Source organism: Diceros bicornis, chromosome 4 (genome assembly GCF_020826845.1).
Source record: "Diceros bicornis minor isolate mBicDic1 chromosome 4, mDicBic1.mat.cur, whole genome shotgun sequence".
Classification (NCBI taxonomy): domain Eukaryota; kingdom Metazoa; phylum Chordata; class Mammalia; order Perissodactyla; family Rhinocerotidae; genus Diceros; species Diceros bicornis.
The window spans coordinates 89,522,853-89,550,788 of NC_080743.1; the positions used below are offsets into that span (position 1 = coordinate 89,522,853).

The 27,936-nt window shown below is 44.2% G+C and overlaps 1 protein-coding gene across 1 annotated transcript in view; it reads right to left on the minus strand.

Annotated features, from left to right (window-relative positions):
• The window catches only part of BRINP2 (BMP/retinoic acid inducible neural specific 2), a 105,601-nt gene that overhangs the window by 42,146 nt on the left and 35,519 nt on the right, over window positions 1–27,936 (minus strand). Inside the window, exon 2 of the mRNA XM_058539999.1 lies at window positions 9,059–9,405. Coding sequence (XP_058395982.1) covers window positions 9,059–9,327 — 269 coding nt within the window. The 5' untranslated portion in view covers window positions 9,328–9,405. The remainder of the gene's footprint in view (window positions 1–9,058; window positions 9,406–27,936) is intronic.

Sequence of the window (27,936 nt, forward strand, 5' to 3'; positions counted from 1 at the left end):
TAAGAATAATTTTAGTTGCTATATATATATATAGCAACTTAATAAAATGTTGGGCATATGATGAACACTCAATATATGTAGTTATTATTATATATTAATGTTTTTAATATTTCATAGTATAGAGGCAATACTCGGCTTTCTTTCCCTAAGTTAAATAGAAACTTTGGCCAAAGTGTTTGCCCTCTCAGAACAATCTATTTTCCTTGCTCGCTTATTCCTTTCATCCCATGGGGAAGTCAGGGAGATTGGTGAGAGCCTGCTGTCCTGTGGTCCAGGCTTCAATACTGTGTAGTCGATGCACTGAGATCCTTGCTTACAAAAATCTCTTGCCTCTTGGACATCAGTGGACGGTCCCTCCAAGGGTTTCCTCCTCCTCACAATTAACTCACTTGGTGCAGCTCCATCTGAGGCCACCTGCCCAGCCCATCTGCAGTATGCAGCGATGCCTTCTCCAGCTGCTTCACTTAGGGTTGAGCAAATCAGTCCGATGGACCAACTGGCTCCAGCCATCTTTAATTTAAGTGAGTGATGGATTGTAAGGATAGGAATCCTTGTCTCCAGTTCAGGTCCAAACCTTCATCTCCAGCCCAGCTTTATGGTAATAAATCTGTCCCACCTGGCCTCAGCTCCCTGTGATTGCATTCACCTGTTTCTAATCCTGGAGGAGAAGATGGATGATTGGCATAGGAACCAAACTCCTCACACACCACTCGTTACTGCTTCACAGACCTCAGCCCACTTCCAGCCATTTGCTCCTGTGGGTCCTCCTTGAGGGCAGAGCTCCCTGAGGCCTGGGCCATGTCTTGTTCACGGCTGTGTCTCCAGCACTCATGGGAGTGGCCAGCACACACAGATGCTCAATAAATATGTGCTGAGTGAATAAATGCCCCGCCACGAGCCACTCACTGTTCTAAGCAACATGGACTGAAATAGTTTTCTTGTGGGAGATGTGGGAAGCCCTGAGGTAGGATAAATGTGGTAGAAGCTGAATAAAGAAAAAAAAATTGAGAATCTCTGACCCAGAAAAAGCTCTTCTCTGGAGGAGAAAAAAAAGAAAAAGGAAAAGAAAAGACCACATGACTAGCCAGTGTCCCTGTCTGCCTGCATGCGTGCCATGACGGTTTCTAGACTAAGCCTACCTCACTCCTTTCTACATATACACGTCTCTAAGTAGCAATTCATTCATGAATAAAATTAATTATTTCTCGAAGCAAAAATTAATCCTCTTTTTTTCTGCCTGATTGACTCAAGATCTCTCTACTAAATCTCATCTGAAAACAATACTAGTCTTGCCTTCTCCCCTTGGCCATTCTGGATTTTCTCTTCATTTCTTGCACATTTTTATTTTTACATTTTCTCTTTACAGACTATCTTTGCAATCCTATTTCAAGCCAGAGTGGATAACCTGGATACAGCCCCAAAAGACATGGGAAAATCTGGGGCAAGAGTCATTTTGTCATGGGGGAACCTGGGACTGGCATCCTGAGAATTCATTCTGACATGGCATCCATGGACCAAATTTATCCACCCATCACTGAGAATGTACTAAATGTCTTCTTCTCCCCAGTGCTTGAGATGCTACATCCCAGTGTGTTTTCTGGTATGTGTGCTGTCACTCAAGCTGGACTGCCGAACCCCTGGAAATCAGTAGAACCCTGTTTTCTCTACCTTTTGTAGCCTGCTGTAGTGCGCAAAATAATGCATTGCACAAAAGACATGCTCCATAAATACCTATAAGAGGACCAAGTGAGCAAATACACAGTGTGGTAAGCTTACCCTGAATTCAATTTTTTAAGTATAAGTGATGCTGGATTTTCAGTTGAACCACTAGCTTTAAAAGACCTTAAGGCACTGCTTGCCATTTTCTCACCAGGTGAAAATTCACACTCCATTTTTCCTAGGTAGAAACAGAAGGAACTGCCTTTGGTCCTTCCTTCTCCAGATATGCAATTACTTTTCCTTCATTTTACTAACCCCTAATACAGGAAAATGACATTCCCCTCCAGGTGAGAGTTTTTTGAAATTGCACCTTGGAAGAAATCAGGGTCTAAGAGTCCCTTCTGGCATTGTGGAGGGACAAGACATGGCAGAAATAGAAGTGTGGGGCAGAGCAGAAGGAGGGACACAGTCACATGCTTCTTGACATTTGCCGTAGGTGCTCAGGCTGGCTGCTGAGTTCCTAAACCACACCCTGTGCTGCCGCGCCTGTGGTTATACGGCCCCTGTGTCTACCACACCATTCCCCATGCTCTCCACCTGGAGAGCTTCCACTCATCCGTCAGAGTCGGGCCTATTCCTCACCTTTTATTCCAGCTTCCCTTGACCTTTCCGTGCAGAGTCATCTAGCACTTTCTCCAACTGTACTTATCTGTAAATTCCATCAGATCAAGAACTGTGTCCTCCTTGTTCATGGTTTATTATCAGAATCTTGTAGAATCATAAGCACAGAGTTGGCCCTCAAAGATATTGGTTGATTGAATATTGCTCTTCTTATGCTCTTGAATTGCAATTGTTTGTCTATGTGCTATTTCTCCTGCTGCAAGAAAGCAGAACACTTTCTCATTCAGTTCTTTGTACATAAGGGAAGCTTCACACAGGTCTGTTGCACTCATGTGGTATTTTCCACGTCAGAGATGGAGATAGGATTCTGCACCAGGATGAAGATATGCGAGGCCCGAATCAAGGGGCCCTTGTGGAGCTCATCACCAGACACTTCTGGAATGAAATTCCTTGGATGAAGGCCTTATGCTGGGCCTACAGCCTAGATCAGATATTATATGTCAGAGGTGCTGTACATTTAGCACTGAACTCTTGGTTAAAGCAAATTCTAAACATTTTGTTCTGTTGCTCTCCTACTTACCTCTGTGGACTGAGAAACAGTGCCAGTGACCAGAACTGCAGGCTCATCATCGCCACATTCTCTCTCACTTCTCTAATTTGTTTTGCTCTAGTGTGCATTCCTTTCTATCCTTCCATTCCAACGAACTCCCTTGTTGTTAAAATATAAACCCAGTGAGAAGTGCAGAGATCACCCAGCTTACTCGGGTGATCGTCGTTTCTCCCGAAGGGCTCACCTCCTTCCCTGCCTGTCCCATCCACCTGAGAACCACGCTTCCCTGTGGTGCCCTGCAGCTGCGAGATAACACAGCCTTTCTCCACCTCAGGAGCTGTAATGGACGCCTAGGAAATCACTGGGATTTACCCAGGCCCACTGAGGTTGCCTTTGATTGCGTTTATGTACATAGATTGTGATCTCTCAGTTGGAGATGGTGCCTCTCCCAGGGTTCACTGTTTATCCAAATCAGTTAGTCCATGAGACGTGGTCTGGATGAAGAACCAGCTCTGGAGCTCCTCCTGTGACTGCTTCCACAGCTGTTCTCTGCTTCTGCACCTCCCCATCCCCCGGGAGGCAGCCACAGGCTGGTTCTGGGCCCTGCAGCCTTTTCTGCTCTTAAACTTTTCTCCCAGCTGCTGGATCTATTCTTATGAGTTCATGTACCTTGGCACTAATAATTCCTAAATTTAACCTCCATTGACTACTATTACTACTATTACTACTCTCATATGTAATATCTCTTGTAAATATTCTCACTACCTCAAATGCATTGTGAGGGGTGCTGCCTTACCACTAAGCCTTCTGTCCTTCTCCACCCTGGTCATTTCTGCTCTCCTCCCCATCTCCCAAGCATTCAGTGTAATCAAAGACAGTACTTCTCAGGCTTTAATGCCATACTGTTCATCTGGGGCTCCTGTTAAAATACAGATTCTGATTCTGTAGGTCTGGGGTGAGGCCTGAGGTTCTGTAATTTTTACAAGCTCTCAGGTAATGCCGATGCTGCTGGTCCAGAGACCACACTTGGAGCAGTATGGATCAAATATTTGGTTTTTCCTATTTCTCACTTCCCTCACATGTAAGCTATTGCCAAATCTTATTTTTCATCCTGATGAATTGCAAACAGATTGTCTTCTCTTAGGATCATTGCTCTCGTGCCTGCTGAAAAGTTCTTTTGTTTCAACTGCCTTCATTCACCACATCCTCTGATTCGATCCCTGCTTGCCCTACTGGATCTTTCCAGATGCACCTGCTAAAACACATTCTTGCCTCAACACCACTTACCTTTGGGTACAACTCCACCCTCTTGTTTTTCAGCTTTGTTCTACTTTGGTTCTCAAAATTTTCAAACTTTGCCCAGAAAACGATCAGAATATAATGCCCCTTTTTGTCAATGAAGATATCTATTTAATTTCTTTTTTTGTTTGTTTTCCTCCCAAAAGACTTCTAATGCATCCCCAGACCCTTCCCTTCTAAAAAAGAGGCAGATAGAAATGGAGGTAATAATGACTAAGGTCAATAATTTGGAATTATACCTAGCCTTGCGTCTCTCCTAACCACCATATTATGCTCATTGTTCTGTATGATTTCTAACTTTCTCTCTTAATCTTAATTTATTCTTTCCGAGTTTTAAGTGTTTCATCATAGTGGCTTGGATTTTTTCCAATCTCATGATTATCTCTCTATTAAAGTCTTAATACAAAAAGAAATAAAAAAAAAATAAAACCAGACTGCTCGTTACTTTGATTTGTAGCAAAGAGAGAATGGAACATTACGACTAGAGTGTTTCGAGAAACCATATTTACATTTGCATCAGCTCAATTTAGGTGCCTGATTAAGTTGCGTGTTATGATGAAGATGCACTTACCAGTCAAAGGGAAGTGGCGTGGTCTAGAGTAATGAGCAGGAGACTTCAAGTCAGGAGCCGTGAGCGCTATTTCTGGCTGTGACTGGATACCTCTCTGACCTTGAACAAGTCCATCTCACTGCCTTGGACTCTACTTGCCCCAATCTGCCTCATAGGGCTGCTATGAGAGGTTGATCACTTAAGTGTTTATTGTATTGGGGGCCATAGAGTGGAGCAAGGGGGTTGGGCTTGGGGGTCACAAATGGAATTGGAGATGGGATCTCTGCTCTTATAGTTCTTACCATTAGCCTGTTAAGAGACAGTGTCTGAGAAGTGGGCTGATCGCTTAGATATTGGTCTAACAGGGCTTGAGGACATGCTGAGAGGGTGGTTAATGGCATTTAAAAGCTTGCCAAAAATTGGGTGAGATGCTGAAGCCCATCCTGTTATTTAGGAAGGCTTAACAAGAGTGCATATTGTCTCTCTTCTCGTAATGGGGTATCCTGAGATTGCTCATTTTATCCCTGGGACCAGGGAGCTGACAGTAACTGGTTTCTGTAGGATGTCCTAAGGAAGGCCTGCTCAGTTGGCAACTCCTGACTTTAGGAAAAAGATCTTTACTTGTGGGGACTCTAAAACATGCTGGAAACCATCTAGCTGGTAGCCCACAAGACCAGCAAAAGTGTGCCCCAGAGAAGATTTATTCTTTCTTCAATTGAGTTTCTCTCCCAGCAGAGAGATAGACTGAGGGGTAAAGGGTTAATATACATTAAAAAGGAAAGCAGGAGAACAATTTTTTCCTCTTCTAATATAGGTTGTCTAATATAGGTTGTCAAATAAGCCCTCAGCAGACATTATCACAAAGATAGCACTCATGGCTCTCATCTCATTACCATTCTTGCACTGGCTAATATTTGTTGAGGACAATCTAATAATAATAGGTAATATTTATTAAGCACTGTTCTAAGTGCTTACATCAATTAAATTAATTACATCAATTAAATCATTTAATTTTCACATCAATCCATTAGGTGGGCACTGTTATTGTCCTGATTTTACAAATAAGGAAATTGGGAAACAAAGAAATTAAATAATTTGGTCAACGTTATACAGCTAGTAAGCTGCAGCTCCAGGATTAGAACCCAGGTTGTCTGGCCCCAGAACCTTCTCTCTGAAGCACCTATGCCTACATGAATGCAAACTTGAAATGGAGAGAGCAATAGTCTCCGGGGGCCCATGGTTAGAGAGGCCAGAGCTATTCTAGGACGACCAGTCATCTCCTCAAAGTGAGAGCACACTCTGATGTCCAAATAAGAATAGGTGGGATTCGGAGCTTAATATTAGAACCTTGCTGTGTAATAGTTATGATCTGTTCACACAACTAGAAGGGAAGGAGGGTCTCTCTCCTGTTGTGTTTAGGAACTGAGCTTCATGTGGGTGTGTGGTTCTGCACCAAATATCCTAGCCCCATTGGAAAGTCTTATCCTTTCCCCATCATAGTGTATCTCCTTCCTTATATGGAAGGCACAGGTGGATACCATCTGATTTCTATGTACCAAAATGTTTCTTAAAGAATTAAATGAAAGACCAATTCTGTTCGAGACCCAATATTTCACAACAGAGCATTTCTGATATTCTCTGTAAGCTTTTTCTCCCTCTGTCCTTCTAGACAAAACGCCCTTCTGGTCATTGAGGATGACCCTCAACGTATATTTTGCCAGTTTTCCCTGACTTGCTTTAGTCAGAGTGAGCAAGGTCTTGAATTTGCCGGAGGGAACTGCCACTAGAGACAAAAGGGGAAGGGATAAAAGTGAATTCCACAGGGATAATAGAAAGCCCTACAAGTATCCATGGATCCACCATTTTGCTTAATAACAAAAGGCAAAACTCCCAGAATGCTCCTGGAGCAGCTGTGTGTGACCACTCTCTCGCCACCCCACCGAAGGGTCACAAATCAGAGTGCTGCATTCCTGTCAGGATGACTGGTTACTGTTTCCCCAAGTACAGGTTCATGTGCAATAACTGACCCAAGAGAAGCAGAGTGGCACAGTGTAAGAGCCTGTCACATTAAATGATCAGAAAACCATTACCAACTGATAGGACAGTCGATGGTGCAGAAGTGATTACAGACAACCCCTGGGCAGCTCTGAGTTGCTGCTCAGGCATCGGGGGCTGCTAGGTTTGGGGCTGGGGCTTGATAAGAAGAGAAATCTATTGAGGGGGAGAGAAAACTGATGGTTTATTCCCTCTAGTTCCTATAGCCCTTTGAAGTAGATGGTGGTGTTGGGATGCCCAGCCTGATATTTCAGTTCCAATATACTTTTAAAAAACATATTTTTGGTGATAGCAGTGCTTCTGAAAGATTCGGGATAAACAGAGAAGTCTAAGGTAAATTAAGTCTTGTTTTCCTGGACTGGAGGGATTCACTGCTTAAACATTCTAAGGTGGATTTTCTCTCTCTCTCTTTTTTTTTTTTTTGGAGGGATGGAAAAAGAAATTCCTTGATAAAGAGAAGCATCACTCTGAATTTACTTTATAGAAAATTTGTGGGAGGCATATGTCTAGCTTCTCATATATTTACTGAAAGTTGAGTTAACCTCTTCTGCTCATTTTCACCTGAGCAGGTGTTAACTCAGTCCCTCCCAGCCTGAGTCAGCTACTCTGCCTCAGTGGCCCTATATGAATTTCCACTGCAGTCTTTGGAGGATGGCAAAGATCAGAGCCATGGGAGCAGAGAGTGTAACCGCAGTCCCTTCCAACACCAGACGGCGTCCAAGCAGAGTGGAAGAGATAGGGCCTGAAAGGAGAGCTGGGCAGGATATTCCTAGGGCAGGATTTTGTTTCCATCGACCTCTGCACCCATCAAGCACCAGACCCTCAAATACCTGACCTTGACCTTCATCTGCATCCGAGTGTGGGAGTCGTGGACCAGGAGAATGGCCTCTATAAATGGCTGCTCTTACCACCTAGGCATCTTCCAGCGCTGAATACCTTAAAACCTTATATCTGAGACCCTGTACTAACCTAAACAGACTGCATGATTATTGCAGAAGTTAAACAACTCTCAGAAACAGAAAAATATCTCTAAATATATTTTAAGAACCCAGACTCTGGAGTCTGACTGCTTGGGAGCTAATCCTGGCTACACCACGTACTAGCTGTGTGCCCTTCAGCAAGTTCCTTAACTTCTCTGACCTCAATTTCCTCATCTGTAAAAAGGGGAGAAAAATTGTTCTTCCAACACAGGGTTGTGGGAAGGATTAAATGAGTTAAGGTACATATGGTTTGTAAAGTGCTAGACCCAGCAAGAGGGCCCAAAACTTTAGTATGTTCAGTTGACTAGAAATGAGGCGTGTGCCAAAAGGCTAACGATAGCATTCCCAGATGCTGAAAGAATAGGTGATTTTCCGGTTTTGTTTCTCTTTGTGCTTTTTCATGTTTTCTCTCTCTCTCTGTTTTTTTTTTTTTTGCATTAGAAACTAATTTGTAATTGGAAAATAAATGTCTTTAATAAAAGAAAAAAATTTCAGCAAAGCTCCCAGGTTGTCTAAAGACTACGGTTGTCTTTAGGCTACTCCTCTAAAGTGAGGAGGAAAAGGGAGAGATGATGAGGGGGCAGGAGGGCAGGGGATGAAGGAGAGTGAATTCAAGGATACACTCGTGGGAGCCCTGAGGCTCCCGGGCACCCGAGGTGAGGATTTCGAGGAACCTTCTGCTTTTGAAGTGCTGGTCCAGCAGCCGGGAATATGTGCAGGGTTTCTCCCTCCTCAGACGGACCAGGCAGGTCTCCTGTTTGACTTTGACCTCTGATGCTCCTGAGGACAGGCCTGAGGGGCCAGGAAGACACAGCCCACTCCTCGGGCAAGGCCAGCGGAGGCTGTGGTATTGAGCAGGGTGAGGGCAGGCTCATCCCTGACCCTGCAGGGCTCCCCAGACCTCTAAGGCAGGAAACCGGAGCTGTCCTTCCTTCATCTGCATGTCTAGGTAATTACAACGCGTAAAAGTATCTAACCCCTTAGTTAAAACCCGGCCCCAGCATTTGACTCTGACCTCCTGCCGCAGCCGGGGGCCACACGCTGACTATGCCGCCAGATTTGTCCTCAATTTATAAGCAGCAGAGCCTATAAATAGAAAGCCTTTTGCTAAGTTCCCCAGGAGGTATCAGCAGGTTTTCCAGCTTGTATGTGTTTTCTTCTTTCTTTTTTTAAAAACCAACACGGTAGGCGCTTTTCCCTGCCTGCTGCTCCCCCAGTCCTCACCCCCAGTTCAGGCAGCGGGCATTCCGGCTGGCTTCGCGGTGGGGGCCCGCCCACCAGCGGGGCTTGCCCAGGCTGGGTTCTGAGGGAAGCCCCTGTCTCGGGCGGGGAGCCCCCACTCACCTGTAGATCCTGTACCTGGTGGTGAAACCCTGGCGGTAGCGCTCCATGAAGTCAGCATACTCCTGGGCGCGGTGGAAGGGGCCCCGGTCCGTGAGCAGCCAGTCCAGGGGCGGCTGGCCGGCCGAGGAGGCATGCTGCTCGGGCACCAGCGCGGCGGCCGTGGCCGAGACGGCCAACACCCAACCGGGGAGGCCCAGTGCCAGCAGGGCTGCCCATGGGGCCGCCGTCGGCCGAAGCCCTCTAAACCGAGTGCCACACGGCCACCTCATGCTTCTCCCGGGCGGTTGGTTTCTTCATTCTCTCGCCACACTCTCCCGCTCTGCGCCGCTCCTCCGGGGCTCCTGGAACTAGAGAAGGACAGCACCGACATGTCAGTGGAACCCCCTGGTCTTACCCCACGGGCTTGTGAGCATCAAACATCATGGGGCAGGGCCCGCTCCAGAAATCCTTTCTCCTAGTAACACAGCTTCATTCTAGGCATTGAGTGCTTGATGTATATTTCTCTCTTAAAACAATCCTATGGGAAACATCACTGCCATCATTTTATGGAGGAGAAGATGAGGTTTAGAGAGATGAAGAAAGTTGCTTAAGTTCACACAGCTTTTAAGTGAAGAAACCAGAATTTTGAACACAGGTGGACTGACTCTTAACTCTTGTATTATATTGCTTCCATGTTTCCTGTGTTGACTCAACACCATCTACTTCTGTTTTCCTCTCTCAAAAATGTTCCCTATGTTTCAGTAATAGCCCCGTAGGTTGTGAGCTGCCTCTAGAAGCTTGGTGGAAGGTGAACAGCAGCCCCCTTTTTCAGATGGCGAATTGTGGGGCAGAGAAGTAGAAGAGTAGCAGTCCCAGCGCTGATACGAAGCTGGGTGAACTTGGGCAAATCCCTTCCCTATAGGAAAGAAAGAGGCTTGACCAGAGACTATCTAAGACTCCTTCCAGCTTTGAACACCTGATCCCTTCTTTTCCAGAAGGCCTTCCAGGGATGGAGTTAGAGCTGGCAATCGAACCACCCCATCACCATCATCAGAGAGCAGGTGAATGCAGGCAGGGGTCCCTGTGGGGTCTTTCTCTCCTCACCGTGCAGCGTGAAGGCTCCCTGAGGGCAGGCTGTATAGCCTTCTATCCTACCTCTTGAGAGCACACAGCCGGCCTTCAGAGACCCTTCTTGAAGGAATGAATGAGTACACGCCCTGTCTTCTCTGAGAGAAGGGAAGGTGCTGAGAAAGATTTTGGCCACAAAACTCCTGGCTGCTTTGTAACTCATCTCAGGCCTTTGATTTCCGGTGCCTGCACCTCGTCTGAGGACAACCAATCACCTTTGTAAGCCTCTGGGCAGATGCATGGGACTGATCCAGTGCTGTGGGGGTTCTTGCAACGGCACACATTTCTTGAATCCTTAATTTCTAGCACGTGCTGTCCGAGTCTCACCCACGTCCCCTTGCCAGCACCACTTCAGTGTGTGCTGGGATGACTTCCAACCCCCAGAACCTGTAATTTATGGCTTTGAGGAATTTCTCTGGCTGCTAAAACCCAGAGATAGGCTCCCTGGAGATGAAACAAGGGGTGTTAATTCCCTGGCACTTGGAGAGTCCCATAAGGGTGGGCAAAGTGGGCTTTGGCCTTTGATTCACAGCCCCTTCCAGGGTCCCCCAGTTCAACAAAACCATCAGACTTCCCTTGGACCAATGGGAAGCCTGAAGAGGCTGCCCAGAGGCTGGGGCCAAGTATTAATCCTGGATACTCCTAGCCTAAAGGCTGACCAGAGTCGGAGAGATCCGAACCTCAGCATTTGTCCAGGATACTTTCAAAAGAGCTGCAGTCGCTGCTCCTAAGGACAGACGGACAGAAGCGTGGGTGGTTGGACCTTCAGAGTCACTCCTCCACTCCAGCTAGGAGGTACTGACCACCTACTACATGCTGGGTGATTCTTAGAAGTTGCCCCAGTTAATTCTCACAGTAAGTTTGTTATATAAGCGTCATTGTTATAGGTTTACATTTCACTGGGACTCAGAGGAGTTGAACTAGGAAGATGCAGAGGTAGAATATGAACCTAAATCTGGCTCCGTGTCCAGACCTTGCCAAAGATGCTGTGCAGCCTAAGGAGCTAAAGTGGGCAGCAAGGTAGACCCTTGCTTAATGAACTGGGTGAGAGGGGGGCTGGGGAAAGGAGAAGAATGAGGCCACCAGCTCTTAGAACATATTATAACATTCTAGTAATCAAAATAGGCGATACTGGCACACAGATTGGATGGGCTGATCAATGATATAGAACAGAGAGCTCAAAAAGAGAGCCTATTATACACAAGAACGTTGTATATATATAAAAAAAGACATTGCAGACTAATTGGGTAGGGGATGGAAAATTTTATACATCATATTGGGAAATTAGTTCCAGATGGATTAAAAACTTACATATAAAAAATAAAATCATAGAAGGAAGAAAAATCCCCAAGTGTTTCATAATAAGCATGCATTACTTTTAAATCAGGGGAAAAAGTGATACAAACTAAAAGGAGGAATCCGCCTTGCACGTAGGGAGGTAGGCATTTTTTTTATAGGATGTAATCTGATGAGGATGCCCAAAATATTTCTCATTTAATAAGTCACGCATTCGTTTATTGAGAAACATAAACTGAGGGCTCTTGAGTGCCAGAAACCATGCTAAGCATTGATAGTACAAAAGCTGGTGCTCATTCCGTTATCTGAAACTCTACCGTTAGTGATTAATTCCTCTTAGAAAATACTGTTCCGTTTTTAAAAGCAGATTGATGGAGGGGAGGGGAGAATGTTCATTTTGGAGACTGGGGCTACTTGACACAGAAGCCAAGGCAGCAAACAACGGTAAGGTGGACATGCCCTGACATGAGTGGGAGGGCACTGTGAAAGGCAGGATTCTAAAATGGCCCCCAAGATTCTGTGTCCTTTTGTGAATGCCCTATGTAGTCCCCTCCCCTTGAATGTGGGCAGGATCTGTAAATATGATGGGCTACTACTCCCATGATCAGGTTACTCATCGGTTGACTTTGAGTTAATGAAAATGGGAAAGTATCCTGGTGGGCCTGACCTAATCAGGTGAACCTTTACAGAAGGTGACATGTCAGAGAGACAAGCTCCTGCTGGCCTGGAAGAAAGCAAATGGCGACGCTGTAACAGCCTATGGGGGTCATGCAGCAAGAGATTGTGGGTGGTCTCTAGGAACTGAGAGCAATTCCCCATCAACAGCTAGTAAGAGAGTACGAATACCATTTTCAGTTATACCACTACAAGAAAACAAATTCTGCCAACAACCACTTGAGCCTGGAAGAGAGCCCTGAGCCCCAGATGAGGACCACTTCCCTGGCTGACACTTTGATTTCAGTCTGGTGAGACCCTGAGCAGAGGACCCAGCTAACCCATACCTGAACTCCTGACCCACAGAAACCATGAGATGCTACACTCTTTATGGTATTGTTTTATGCCACTAAGTTTGTGGTAATTTGTTACACAGCAGTAGAAAAATAATAGAGACATATAAAAGAAAATGACGTCCCTCTCCCATTCTGCACGAGGCCTGGCCTCTCCCATTCGTGCTCCCTAAAGGAGACCAGTTGTTATTCTCGGCATGACAAAAAGCTAGCGTGGCGGTTTCTTGAGCAGAGTGATGCCAATCATCTCCCTTAAGTCTGATCACCTCTGCTGCGTCATACCACACCCCCCGCCTAGATTGTGGACCCCTCAAGGTCAGGGGCCAGGTCTTTGTTTCTGCAGTTCCAGCATTCACACACAGTCAGTCCTCAACAATACGTGATGAATCAATCCACGCATTTCACAGAGGGATCACTGCGGGCCTGTGATAACACGTGGCCTGGGCCCGGGCACTGAGCCTCTCGGTGCCCTGTGCTGTGACACGGGGGTGGTGGCCGCCACCTCAGGGCAGGTGAGAGCACGTGTGTGAGAAGCAGTGCGCTCTTTGAAAGGAGCGAGCTATATTAAGTCAACGTGAGCTTCTTGTCATTCTTTGTTTGTAATTACGCTTTTTCAGAGCTCACAATGTGCTGGAACCTGCCTACTTACAGAGTATCAGCTTTAGAATCAAAGGGTTTTGATTGCGGGGCCAAGTCTGCTGAGCGCAGCAAGAACACCCGAATTCAGCGCTGACTGCGCCTCTGAAAAACCTGGCCTGGGAATCACACGGTTTCCGCTTCATTGGTTTTCCTCAGGATCTGAAGACGTTTTGACTAAAAAAATCTTTTTTTTAAGAAAGAAAAATTTTAAACAGCCTTTCAAACTTTCTTTAAAAAAATTCCCTGGAACATGTCCCTTCACCTTTAAAAAAAAAAAAGACAAAATAATTGCTGCATCGACAGTTGTCAAAATTAGGTTTTTAAGGAGAACAGCTTTTGGCCATTTCCTGTTTATGCTCCACAAATAATATCACTAGAGATTTTGTAACAGCAACCTGTCAAGCAAATTTTAACCGTCTAAATTCTCACGACTTCTGGTGGAACCGCTAATATTCAGCAGTTAAAACAGTTAGCACCTTCCCCATGAGGCTCCCACAGATCCTTTTTGTCCTAAAGCCGCCTGTGTGAGTAAACCTCCACGTTCCCTGTGAGGCTATCAAAGTAAGGTAGCTCCTCAACGAAAAAATGATAAATTTCCCTGTGAAAGCCGAATACTCAGACCATTTACTCACATCATCCTTAAGACAGAGTTTTACACCTGCACAAACAATAAATTAGCTTGGACCAAAGGTTCAAATAAAATAAGTTGTGCGTTTTCCTCTGTGAGTCCATTAGCTCGAATCTGTCCATTAAGCCATGAATTACATGGGTTACAGTTTTGTCAATAGAGAGGATCAAGTACGGATGAGGTCACATGAGAAGTAGGCAGGGCGGTCTTCAAAATGGGAGAGCTTATGAGAGTCTCACTCCTCCACTCTGAGATTGTCACCCAGTGGAGGACGTGTGGGGACTCTTTTGTGTCCTCCTGTTGGTCTCAATCTCTGTTTATGCGAAGTGGGTCAATAGAGCAATTAGGATTTGGGGCATCAGCTGCTCATGTACTAAATCTTGCTGCGTGATACAGAAGTAGAGGTTCCTCTTGGTAAATTATTGCAGAGGACGGGTTACATGGTGGAGGAGCGAAGGACATGGCTAAGCTGTTGTCAGAGGCCAGAAGAAAAGGAGAAATAGGTGTGAAATTCTTTTTAAAATTAACAAAATTGTTAATGTTGTCAACAAGCATCATTAATAAATGTTAGTGTAAATCATTTAATATTTGTGTGGGAGTTACTGCTTATGAAGCACGGATAACAAAATTATACTCAATCTTCATTTCCCAGATTTTATGTTCCCCTTTTAACAGATGAGAATACTGAGGCTAGGAATCTAGAAAAGAATTGCACAAGGTCATGTCTTTCAGTGGCAGACCCAGGTCTACCTACTCTAGATCTATAGTAATTACACCTCACTGCACCATGTACATGATTCACAGCTATAAAAACATGTAGGCTTTGCCACTTACAAGTTGGAGCCCTTGGGAGCAAGTCACTTCCCTCTGGAAGCCTCCCTGTGGTCATCAGTAAAATGATTCGAGAAGTAAGATGATCCCTATGGTCCTGCCCAATGCTGCAATTCCATAATTCCTTGCAAATATAAGGGGCCCAAATATAAGGGGACAGGCATCAAGATTTTAGTCTTCCTTGGGAAGAATCTCTGTGTTTCAGAAAGGGAGTCAAGCATAAGAGAAGTGAGGTATAAAACAGAAATTCTTGCCTATTGGAGCAGTGACATTTAATAAAGTGATTAGGCAGTGACATTAAATAAGTTTTCAAGCCATTTGAGTGGTTAATTGGCCAACTCTACTGAGGAGATGTTTTCTTGAATAAATCTGAGGGCGTCAGTGGTAAAAACTCACAGAAAGTGTTATTTGTTCTTGTCATCCACAACATCTTGATGTAAAACCTCCTGTTTTGACTAGAAAGGGAGGAGAAGTGACAGCCCATTCTGGGATGGAGAGTTCTAAAGAGCAAGGGTGGACGTGGGGTGCTATCAGTTCAGATCAATGACTTTCATCTTGTTGGGATGATCTGCCAGCCTCCACAGAGACTAACCACGGCCTTTTTCCCCCAATAACATGCACCTCAGAGAGCCTCAGCCGTGCCCACCATGCCCCCATGGGAACCCAGGCAGGGGTTACACCCCGGCCGCCACTGTCCTCTCCAGGCTCTGTGACATGACCTTCAGCTACACCCCTAGAGCTGGCATGGAACTGGCCAGCTACATCTGATGCCTTTCCCCACTGCTAGTCAGGAAACGACTTAAAATAGGTGAGGCATGTGGATATTCTCCCTTCACAGAATCAGGTTAACAATATTAATGCTTATTTGTGCAAAGGGAAGAGGAATCAGAATTACTATGTACTAAATGTTCTTGCATTCATCCGAGACCTTTGAGAGGAAAGGCTGGGAGAGGTGAAGGGACTTACTGGAGGCCACCCCACGAGGAAGCAGAAGGGAAACTCGGATATTCTGACTCCAAGACCTGTAACTTAGCTCTCCTCATCCTCACTCATCTCTGTCCTTCGAACAGTCAATCAGTTATTAGGCAATTTCTATGCAACCTTGTGCTAGACAGACCCCGCACTTTCCCTCGTGGAGGAGGAACAGAAAGTAGGAATTGAGGATCCTGGAACGAGCTTAAAAGAATGATACACACACATACAGCTTTAGTGACATTAGATCTTGCAGGCTCCATCCAGCCCCTCAGGGCCCCAAATGTACAGGTTTCTGCCGTGTGATAACCAGGCCTTCACTTATCAAGGACGGTTCATCCATCAGCTGCAGAGGCTTCATCCCTGCTGCTGGCTGTCCTTGCCACTGTCCTTGGGGAGACAAGCTAACTGACAGGCTGGCCCAGAGGCTCACAGGATAAAGCCCAGACCACAGTGTGCAGACCCCTCTGCCCCAGAGCTTCCCTTGAGGTCACGGGGTCTCCAGAAAAGAGACAGAAGGCACTGCCAATCAAATAGAACCTCTAAATGAAAAGTTGCACATTTCAAAGCCTTTAAACCCTGATCTCCATGCAGAGTAACCTTCCTCCAAACCATTTCCATTATACTCCCTCTTTAAGAAGCCCCCCAGCTCTTTGTGGGCCTGAGAACAAATCTGCCTTCCTCTGCCCAGCACGGAGCCCCCCATGAGCTGCTCCATAGCTGCTGAGGGGTTACGGGCATGGACCACAGAGCCAGGATGCCCAACTTCTCAGGCTGGCTCCACCTCTCTCACCTCAGCTTCCTTACCTGATGAGAAAAAGAATAATAGTGCCTCCTCATAGGTTGTGTGGATTAAATGAGTTAAAAAGTGCCTGGCATGGGGAGAGTGCTATGTGTGTTCACTGTTATTTCTTCCGATGCTTCAACATAGGTTATTAGAGACAGAAAGAGTCGAGAGTCCACAGGCACCACCTTGGTTTTTTTGTTGTTGTTGTTTCGTTGTTGTTGTTTACAGGTGAGAAAACTGAAGGCTGAGACGGTAAAGTCTCTGCTAAAACATGTGCCCTCATCAGCCCTTGGGGGTCCCTACAGGTCACTCCGAGTGACTTACTGGTCCTCTTCCCCTGATCCTCCATAGTTAATGACCGTAGAAGGGGGCAGTCCTTTTGCCTTTTTCTGTGGCCTCTGTCACTTGACCCCCAAGTGCCTGGCTGTGGGCCCTGCCATTGTACTCACTCCTGCCTTCCTTTCCTCTCTGTGGGTCTACATCTGTCCATCACATCTTTTAGACTCATTTTCTCCAAGACACCTTTCAGAGAGAGGCCATGTGTTGGTTACTTGGTTGCTTTCCCTTCCTACAGCCTTTGGTTCCTGATTAATTTCCACCTGATCATGTCATGGAACTGAGAGGGAAGGGGTGAGATCCTAGAGGTTACCTGCCCAGTGGTTCTCAGCAGCCTGAGGTATGCGGTATATGTGTGTGTGGTGGGGGGCGGGGGGTATGGAGTCAGGGAGGGAGGGAAAGAGAGAAATAACTGATACCTTGGGTTGGGGTATATTTTGGAATATTTTGAAAACTCCTCCAGGAGATTTTAATACAGTGCGAGCCAGTGATGGAATCCCCTTCACGTTGTACAGTACATGAGAAAACATAGGGCCACAGAAGTGCAGTGAGTTATTCAAGGTCACACCACTGATTTGGGGCAAAACCACGACTTTAACCTGGGTCTCTCAACGCTAAGCCTACAGCTCATTCTGTCTCTATTTCACATGTGTCAGTGGTAAATTGACATTTTCATAAGCTGGAACACATGAGTAGTCCCAGAAGTACCATCATCATCACTGTTGATTGTGTTTAGATATTGGTTACTATGTGCCAGACACTGGTCTAAGCACTTTCCACTCATTGACTCATTTAATTGTCGTAAAACCCTATGAGGCTGATGTTGTTATTAGGCCCATTTTACAGAGAAGAAAACTCAAAAACAGAGAAACCAATAATGTTCTCTTAAGAAAGTCCTCAATACAGTCTAAATGACCTGTAAAAGTAAGATGCACAGACTGAACTCTGATAAGGGAGCTGTAGTCCCAGGAGGTTATCCTAGATTCCTCTAGGTCACTCTCACTTAAAATGTTGCTACGGATTGATGAAAAGTGTAAAATCCTAGAATACAAAAGCGGGACTTGCCTAAAATCATTTTCCTGGCTTGGATAAGGACCTTGAAGCCTTCTGCTTTGGAGGAAGCTGTGTGGCTCCTGTTTAGATGGCCTGTCAGCATGGCCTCATGAGAAGACAGTTATATTTCACTTGTGCTGTCCTGAAAACCATAAGATCAGGCATGTTCCCCTAACCTGGGCCCCAGTGGACAACCCACAAGTGCTGGTTTCCCGTGTGCCCCTGAGTTACAGTGCTCTTCCCTCGGACCCCCAAACCCAACTGGGCCTGTGCTCAAGTTCCCCCTCTCCTTCCTTTCTGCTTAGTTCTGAATCCCACTCCTTTCTGCTGCATCTCAGAGCGTCCATCTAAGGTGTAAAGGGCACATACCCTTGCTGGCTCCCGTACCTCCAGCTCTCAGCTCCCCTACTTCCTATTGTAGGAGACTGACCTCCAAGATTTGCCTGCTCCTTTGCCTGATTCCAAACTGCCCCACCACCTCTTCACATACTCCTCTTGACGTATTCTGGCCAATGGATTGGTCCTCTTCTTACCAAGATTGCCTGAATCACGCCATTTGCTCCCTGCCTCTGGGTATGCCCCACCACTCTCCCTGAGTCCAGCTACTGAAGCTCGCTTAGTCGTCCACCCCGCACCCCTGGCAGACAGCTGGTTCCATCCTCCAGAGAGGAAACCTTCTCTGTCCCTGCCTCTTTCCAAGCAGCCTGGCTTCCATTGCTGAAGCCTCCGCTCACTTCCCAGCAGAGCGAGCCTCTGTATCCACGTAGCAGTTTAAGTGTTTCTCTTAGGCCTGGGAAGCCAAAATAAACCTAAGCCAATCACATAGAAATTGCTCATCACTGTGCAGGCTGCAGAACTGAGGCGGGGCTGGCAAGCAACGCTCCATTCTGACCTGCAGCCCTCAGTGTTACTCTTGCTCTTGGCTTTCTGCCAAGCCTGTCACGGAATCTGAACTTTCAGTCCAAGCTCTGCCCTGTTTGGGCCTTGGCACAGACCAGAATGTAAAATGATAATACCCTGAGCTCTGCCAAACAGCACAGAGCTCCTGAGATGTTACAGATGCAGCTGTGACCAGCAAACACATTGTTTCCGGGATTGTGTTTGTAAATATATGAGCTGCCCGACAGCTTGTGGAATTAAATATAGATGCTACATCACAAACTCTAGCTAAAATAAACTATATGCTGCTCAATGAATGTCAATAAGTACACTGAGAAAGAATCATTGTCCCTTTTGGTAGTGTCGTCTAAAAAACTCACCCCTAAGTGGATTTTTTTTTTTTTTTCCTGATGAAGGAGACTTTTTCCCCCAACAGGCTTTTGACTGGTGCTAGTGGGCAGCTGGGTGGACGGTGATGTGAGGAGACAAAGTATGTGCAATCAGTAAGGTCGCTGTGTTGGTTATGGTGTGTGTGGTGTGGCGGCAAGAGCCAACTTGTAGGTTCAACAGGCACAGTAGGAAATAACAGTGAACCTTTTGGGATTGCTGGCCTTGGGGCACCATTCCTAAAAGTGCTGGTCCGCTGCTGGTTTGGAAAGACCTTCTGATGGAGAGCAAGATTATCCATCACTGTGAGTCCTCTTCTCAGTTCTGGAGCCAAATGACTCTCTTTCCTCACATTGATTTCTACAGGTTGCCTGTATATTAGCACCCTCTTAGATTAATGATGACAGGTTACCAGAAGTTGACATTCATACACTAAAATCAGCACCCTGGAAGTTTACTGAGGACTCTCATTCAGTCTTCAGCTAAGAAGGCTTGTTGCCATGCAGTCCTCTGTGTTGATGCAAAGATCACTCTGCGCTGCCCAGATCACCAAAACCCCCTGCTAGGAGGTGGTGCAAAACGAAGGGTGCTTTGAATTCAGGGCAGCTTTGGTGTTGTCCTGAGGAGTTAAGGTTTTACTTGTGTGAATTGTCATGAATTTATGCAATTGCTATGTTGTTGCCAATTTCATTAATTTGTTTATTTGTTGTGTTCCTCTTAATTCTTTAACACCATGTTCTTTCTCCACTAAGAAGTAGAGCTGCAGACTTCCATAAACTGCAGCGATTTGGGCACTGTCTGGGGGGTCCTTTTGCAAAAAGGTTTAAGAGCCTCCAATGGAAGAACTAGAGTAATTCTTCAAAAATCTTAATTCAGACTTCATTCTGGCTCACACTGCTACTGACTACCTAAACTATTTTTGACAAATTAAACCCTTTGTAAGATGTGGTAATAAGTTTCCCACTTCCATCCTTTTAGGAAAGTTAATAAATATCTACTCACTCATTCCACTAATGTTTATTGGACAAGGAACATTCCATTTAGCAACAATGTAAAATGCATGAAGCAGACGGTAGAAGAAAAGACTAGAAGGCAATGCTTGGATTTCTTTGAAAGAAAGGTAACTGCAAATCCTTGTTATAATTCTCTTATGGTGAGCCTTATTAGCAATAAGTCACATTAGGAAGACTATGCTGACCGGGATCTGCATTCATCTACAACTCAGTGATAACTGAGGCTCGAATCTGCAACTTCTGAATCAAAACTATTATTTTCAGCCTAATTTTGAATTGTCAGTGATTTTCAGCCCAAATCTTTGGAAAAATAGTATAAAGTAACTCTATTAAGAATTTTAAAAATTAAGTCAAATATTCCATTCCTCAAGCATGGTGAATAATAGAGACTATACTTAAGACAGAGCCAGCCATTACTCCAGTGGTTCTCAACTGGGGTGTGTGTATGTGTGTGATACTTTTGCCCCCAGGAAACCTTTGCCAATTTCTAGAGAAATTTTGGGTTGTAACGATTTGGAGAGGGTTGCTACTTCTAGTGGGTTGAGGCCAGGCAGCTGTTCAACATCCTATAATGCACAGGACAGCTCCTACAACAAATAATTCTCTGACCCCAAATGTCAGTAGTGCTGAGGTTGAGAAGCTCTGACTCAAGCCAACAAATTCCAGTGAGCCTGGACTCATAAGGGGTCTCTCAACAATGGAAGACCCACTTTTTAGGACAGGTTTTCATGCATGTCTGGTTTGCTAATACATGTCGTGGTGACAAACACCAAAATTTCTCATCTCCACAGCCTCTCCTTCTAGGCCTCCTGTTTCATGGATTAATTGGTCCTTGATAACAATAACAACAAAAAAACAGTGAAAAGTCCTGTTTATTGAGTGCTTATTTTCTACTGGGCACTGAGCTAAGCACTTTGCTTCCATCAAGTAGGTATATTAATCCATGAGCAATTAACATAAGGAAAATGAGATTCTAACAGATTAAGAAACTTGTATAACTTCCTTCTTTCCTTTCTTCCTAATTCAGTCAAAAAACCAATAGGCTGGCCTGTGTGAGGAGGTCGATCTAGTAAGGGTCTGAATCCACGTGAAGTTGGTGGGTGAGTGGGGCAGCAGCCCAGTGGAGTCAGGAAATTTGTTACATACAGGGAGATTTAGCCAATAAGTAAATATATTGAGGATAATAGGGGCTAAGTTTCTCAAGACGAAAGAGAGTTATAAATATGGAAAGGGCAAAAGCTAGAACAAACCCTGTGGTGTAACCTTGGGATCAGAGGTATGAACTCATGGTTCTAAATATAGGTAGAGAAGCAGAGAGTTAAAAAGATGGAGAGGTTGAGAGATGGAGAGATAGGGAGATGATAAGTAAAAGTGTGTGTGTGTGCCCGCGCACACACGCGCTAAATACAATGTGATATTCTGGATTGGACGCTGGAACAGAAAAAGGATATTAGTGGAAAAACTCATGAAATCTAAATAAAGTTTGCAGTTTAGTTAATACTATTACACCAATGTTAATTTCTTAGTTTTGACAAATGTACCATGGTTACGTAAGATAGTAAAATTAGAGGAAGCTGGGTGAAGAATACACAGGAAGCCTGTGCTCTGTCTGACTATTCTGTAAACCTAAAATTATTCCAAATTATTTAAAATTATTAAAATTATTTAAAATTAAAGTGTATATATGCATATATATGCACACACGCAATACATATATTTCCTAATGTACGTGTATACACATACACACACACAAGCAATCTTTTCCAGTTCTGTCCACCTCACGTACGCTCAGTAGAGCTCACCTAGCTTCCAGATCTTGGTTTCTAAGTCCCTGTTCTCCACTAAAAGGAATCAGGGATCCTTGGAGAAATGGATGATTACAGGCCTGTGGTGGTTAAGGTATAAGATGAGCCTGGGATATCTTTTTGTGACAAAAACATTGGTGAGCTGGCAAATTTTTAACAACCAGCTCTCTGGAGGAAAATGTTCTGATTATAGCATTTGCCAATTTCCATGGTGTAAATACTCCCAACATGCTTTATACTAAGCTACCAACTTGATGTTAATGACTCGCAAATTTCCTGAAAAATTTACCATGGGCTCTTCTCATGAGCCAATGTAAGAAGCCAGCTCTAGCAAACCACTGGATTAACAAAAATACTCAAAGAATGATGGGTACATGTCAGAAAGACACAGAGCCAGCTTGAAAGTGTTCCCTTCATGAATTCTAGGACAATTTGAACATCAGAATAAATAGTAATAGTAATAGTAATGGATTAGATTCCTTTGAATAAAATGGGAATCCATGAGGCCACATTTTATACACACACACACACAGAGGAAGAAAATACTTTTTCTTCTTATAATAGAATGCCAACTAATAAATGTAGAAAAAATGATAGAATTAGAAAATCATCATTTAGGAATTATCACAGTGATAATCCATTCAGGCAAGAAATATAAATCAGTGCTAAACTAGGAGGTAAAATTTGGAAGAATGGGGTATTTCAGAGTCTCAAAATATCTCCCTTGAAATACTTATTAATTATACAGAGAAAGAAAATAACTCCACAGTGGACAAACCTGACAGCCACCATCTCATTCAAATAATCAAAGTTAACGTCACCAGAAATTAGACAAATAGAAATCACGTGCCACCTGACAGGATCCAGTGAGATCACAATATCACTTCTATGATAATCCAGCCAAAAATTCATAACTGGATTTCAGCATGAGGAAACATCAGACAATCCTAAATTGAGGGATATCTTACAAATTAGCAAGGCTGTAATCTTAAAAAATATTAAGGTTAGGTGAATAAATTAAAGGTATGCAAAAAAATATTAAGGTTAGGTGAATATTAAACTTAGGTGAATAAATATGGAAAGCACGTAGCATAAGGATACCACAAGGGAAAGTTCTTTACAACTGAAAGGCACTAGATGAATGTTAATTGTGCAGGTTATTTTTATTATTAGAGGCCAGAACCAGTGGACAGAAGACATTGCCATCACAAAGGTCAGAGAAGGACTGAGGAACTCATTGTTCCAGACTGAAGGACACTGAACAGACACGACAACTGCATGCAATTGATATAAAAAAACATTATTGGGTCAGTTGCAAAACTTGAATGGGGTCTCTGGGTAAAGGGCATATGGGAGCTCTTTGTACTCTTGTATAACTTTTCTATGAGATTGAAATTATTACAGTGTACAAAGGAAAAAAGAAAAAAGAAAGCCATGCTTGTTTACACAGCTCATGCAGCCAACATTGAAATCCTAGTATTCTAACTTTGACACCTATGCTATTTACCAATCCATGATTCTAAAATGTTTATCTATTGAAATAAATGAGAGATGTCTCAGATATAGTTTTAAGACAGACAGACTCTCATCGTTTACAGCTTAGAAGATACAACTGGAGACTTGCCACATGTGGCTATATCCAGTGTTGTCCAATAAAAATATAATGCAAACTACATAGATTTAAATGGATTAGCAGCTACATTTAAAAGGTAAAATGAAATAATTGCAATCAATTTGAATAATATATTTTATTTAACCTAATGAATCGAAAACATTGTCATTTGAACATGTAATTAATATATGAAAATTATTACCAAGGTATTTTATATTTTTTCACACTGATTCTGAAATCTGGGGTGTATTTTACCCTTATAGCACATCTCAATGTTGATGCCAATTTTTCATCAGAAATACTTGATTCTGGTATTTAGATTTGAAATAATTTACAGTTGAAAAAATAAATTCACATACTCAAGTTATTCCAAGCATACTTAAAAATTTTCTAACAACTGAATTGATATGTTTTAAAATTTAAATTAATTAAAATTAAACAAAATTAAAAAACTTAGTTTCTTAGTTGCACGAGCCACGTATTAAGTGCTGAATAGCCACACGTGGCTAGTGGCCACCATAGTGGACAACACAGGGTGAGATAGGTCCACAGTTCATCTGCTCCTATATATTGCTGTGCGTACACACCATTGCCATATATAGAGATGCACTGTAACTTTATGAGGAGCAGAATACTCTTTTCATTTTGTTGCCTTAAGCATAAAGATGTTGAGCGAAGCATGGTTCTACATGAGCGAAGGGACCAAAGGTCCTGGCCCGTGGTTTTCCACCTCTGGCTACTAAGTTAATCTCCCTTAAATCATGGCTCCCTCTGAACTAGAACTTAGGCGAACAAATATGGAAAGTTCATAGCAGAATGATACTATAAGGAAAAGATATTTACAACTGAAAGGCACTAGACGAATGTTAATTGTTCAGGTTATTTTGATTATTAGAGGCCAGAATCAGTGGACAGAAGACATTGCCATCACAAAGACCTTGAACAAGTCAGCGAATGTGCTGTTCAACTTTTCCATAATGATGATGGAAAAAGGAGGCACTACCCTCTTCCAACCATCCCTTCACACACCTGCACTGCCGAATGAATTAGAAAATATCTGCAAAATGCTGTGCTCTCCTGAGAAAGGTGTTGCAAGTGAATCTATCTTGATAATCGTTGCTAAGTGCTACAATTATGGATACATTTTATTTTCTTTGTTAGGATATTATGTATTCTACAAAACAATGCATTATTTTTGTAATCAGAAAAAAACCCTTTTTCTAATTAAAAAAAACGAATGTAAGGTATTAGAAGTACTCTTCTGTCTCCATTTTTCTCATCATCTATACAACTGAGCAAGACCCGAGTCTTAGCTGTTCCGACTGGAGAGCGTCAGCCACCAGTTCGAACAGCTGGTCAGACCCTCCTTTCATCTCCAACCATCTCAGCCTCAGGCTTGGTTGCTCCACTTGTGTGAGGCGGAGCTGGGGTTGAGTCGAAACAAACAATTCATCACGCTCATTCACAAATGTCGCTCCTTCAGCTCTCGCCTGGCCCCACCATCCTTGACATTCTGCCAACTCTATAGCCTCGTGCTTAATCAGGCCTTGGCCAGGCAGTCAGGGGGATGGTCCAGGCAGATCCTGGAACTGGCACTGGTGATTCAGCAGGACAGGGCTTCCTGTCTCACCCTATCCATCCTCACGCTCTGTCCTAATGAGCTGCCCAAAGGCTCAACCTGCCCTCCTGACATTCACAGCTGGTGTGGTGGGCCTAGGGAGCAATTAACCATATGCTTTCTGTGCTTGTTGTCCCCTGAAGTTTCAATTAAAGATGGTCTCAGTTCTTGTGTGTGGGCTTTTTTTTTTTTTTTCCATCCTGTCTCAGAACCCTCCCCTCCCCTCCAGGGTCACTGCATAGTGGTTCAGATTGCCCTTGCACAACACCAAGAGACACCATTCACATTGTAGTCTAAGTGAATGGCATCCTGTGTTGTTGAGCAGAACACAACCTGTGCGGTCACATCTGGGGCCCTGCCACATCCTACATTTTCTTATCCTCCAGAACGACAATTAAGACTCCCTCTTGGTGATGCAGCACAGTTGCAAAGAGGTAGGGAGCGTATGCAAGAAAAGACCCAAAAGGCAAAGAAAATCATGAAAGTGAATTTGTCTGACCACGTAGGACATCTCTGGGTACCATCAGCACACCCCAAGAAGGGAGTCCTCTGAGGTGGCTTAACAGGGTTAAAACATTTGAGGCTGTGATACAAATATAGAATGTTGTGAAGGAGAGGTCAGGAGTAATGCACACTGGTTATAGATTCAGTACCTGGCAGATATTTCTCTGAAGGGCAGTTCTCAGCAGTTAATGGGTCATAACTGCCTCCGCACAGGGGGCGGGGGAATGGTAAGCACACTTCTTAAAAGACTTATCTTCTCATTTCCGTTGGTTTAACTTATTTTAGAGACACCAAACTATCCCTCCCCAGACTGCCTCTCGACACTGTTCTTGAACCTACTCATGTCGCCCTGCCCCCATTCCACAAACAGCATTAAGCTTGACTTCTTCAAAACCCACAGCAACTTTCCAGTCTCTGAAATGGAGAGACTTTTTAGTACCTGTGGCTAATACTTATTGAGTAATAACCGGGTGCCTGGCATTGTTCTCATTGCTTTACATACACTGTCTCATTTGATCTGAGGACAATAAATAGCATTGTGTTCTAGTGTTATTTTCTTTTTATGGATGAGGAAATTAGGAGCTAAAGAGATTAAGTAATTTCTCAAGGTGCCAGCGTTTTATAGCCAGAGTGGGTTGTCTGGATCCAGAGCCCAGGTTGTAAGCACTCGGGTCTGCCCTCCTCAGTCCTGACTTCTCCACAGCTTTGGCACTGCCGGCCTCTCCCGCCTGGCCTCTCTCCCCTTGCTTCTGAATTTCTGCCTTCTCTTGCCTTCCCTGCCTCCTCCTCCAAATACAGCTTCCTGAGCCACTCCCCTCACTTATCATCCTCCATCCATTCAGTGTGGGCCTGTTCTAACTCTCAGCCCTGGAAACCAGCCTTCTTGAGGGAGTGGGGAAAAAGAAGCCAACCAGAAAAAACTGTAAATGATACAGATAGAGAAAAATCCCAGGAAGATGGCTACCACATCAGCAACTGACATCTGGAATTCTGGACTTGTAGAAAAAATGGCCCCTTGTTTCACAGAGGAAGAACCAGAGTCCAGAGTATGGTTACAAGGTTTAGGCTGATGTAGCCAGTTAAAGGCGAGCTGGGATTAGAATCAAGGCAGGTTTTTGCCCCTCAGCCCAGAGACCTTCATGGCACTCCACTCTTCTGACAAATCTACGGTTCCAACAAAGACCTGAGAGACTCTGTTATCCAACAGGACTTCTACATGCCCGTGCCTACATATCTGGATCCTAGGGCAACATTTATTTTCAGCAGCCCCACTATTCCCCTTCAAAGCCCCTTTCTACCCTGCATTCCTGTCCTCCCTTTGTCTTAGGTTCTCAGTTCTCTCAGAGCCTGTCTTCTGTCTACCTGCCCACCTGCAATCTTGGTTTTTCCAAGCTGTTAGCCACTCTGGCTCTGGGTAACATCTTTCTTCTTCTACAAGGTTGTTTTCAGCAGGATACAAAGGCCATTAGTAAATCAATAACACTTTATTTAGAAAAGAGGGGAGGTAGGGACCTGGAGTTTTTAATTCAGATCTAGCAACTCCTGGGGCATTATCAGGCATTCTAAAATTAGGCCTTTGAAAAGCCTGATGCTGGTACTGTTGCAACTTTATAGCTTCCTGCCCATAAACAGGAACAGCTTGCTATAGGTGGGATCATTAGCTGAAATCTCCCTCTCCTGTGGTTCATTATGTCTTCCTCTAACTCCAACACCATATGTACTATCTATTGCCTTGGGCTTTTTGTTTCTTTTATTCTTGCCTCCTCCCTCTTCTCTCCACGCATCTCTTTCCCGGTCTCCGCATCTGTCCTTTTTCTTCTTTCTAGGAATCTTTGAATTTCCGTCTATCAGTGTGTTTCTATCTAACACACCAAATGCTTCTGCCAATGCCTTAAGTCTCTTTTGTCAACATAGCTGCATTGAGTATCCATAAACACATATCTTTCTGATATATTTACAAAGATGGTCCTCCAAGAGTCAGCACATGCCCTAGGACCCAGCATGCTTCCTGCCAACCTTTGGGGACTCCTATTATTGTTCCGTCCTTGCTCCTGTTCCAGTCCAACTGTCTTCACGCAGAAAACAAAGACACAGTTCCGCAGACAAGGGTGTGAATGGGACCAGATTCACAATGGTGTAACCTCATGCTTTAAGGCCAATGCCATGATGTCTCAAATAACACACTTAAGATTTAACCATATAATATTGGAATTCTGCATTTCCTTTGATCCAGCAAGTCTATTTCTGGACAATTATTTTGAAGATGTACACAAAGATTCAGTTACAAGGATATTTATTGCTTGGCAACTGGGAGAGAGAAAGCGCCATTTATGTTTCCAAAGCATATTAATGATCTATTACTGTGTCACAAATATTCACAAAACTTAGCGGCTGAAAATAATAC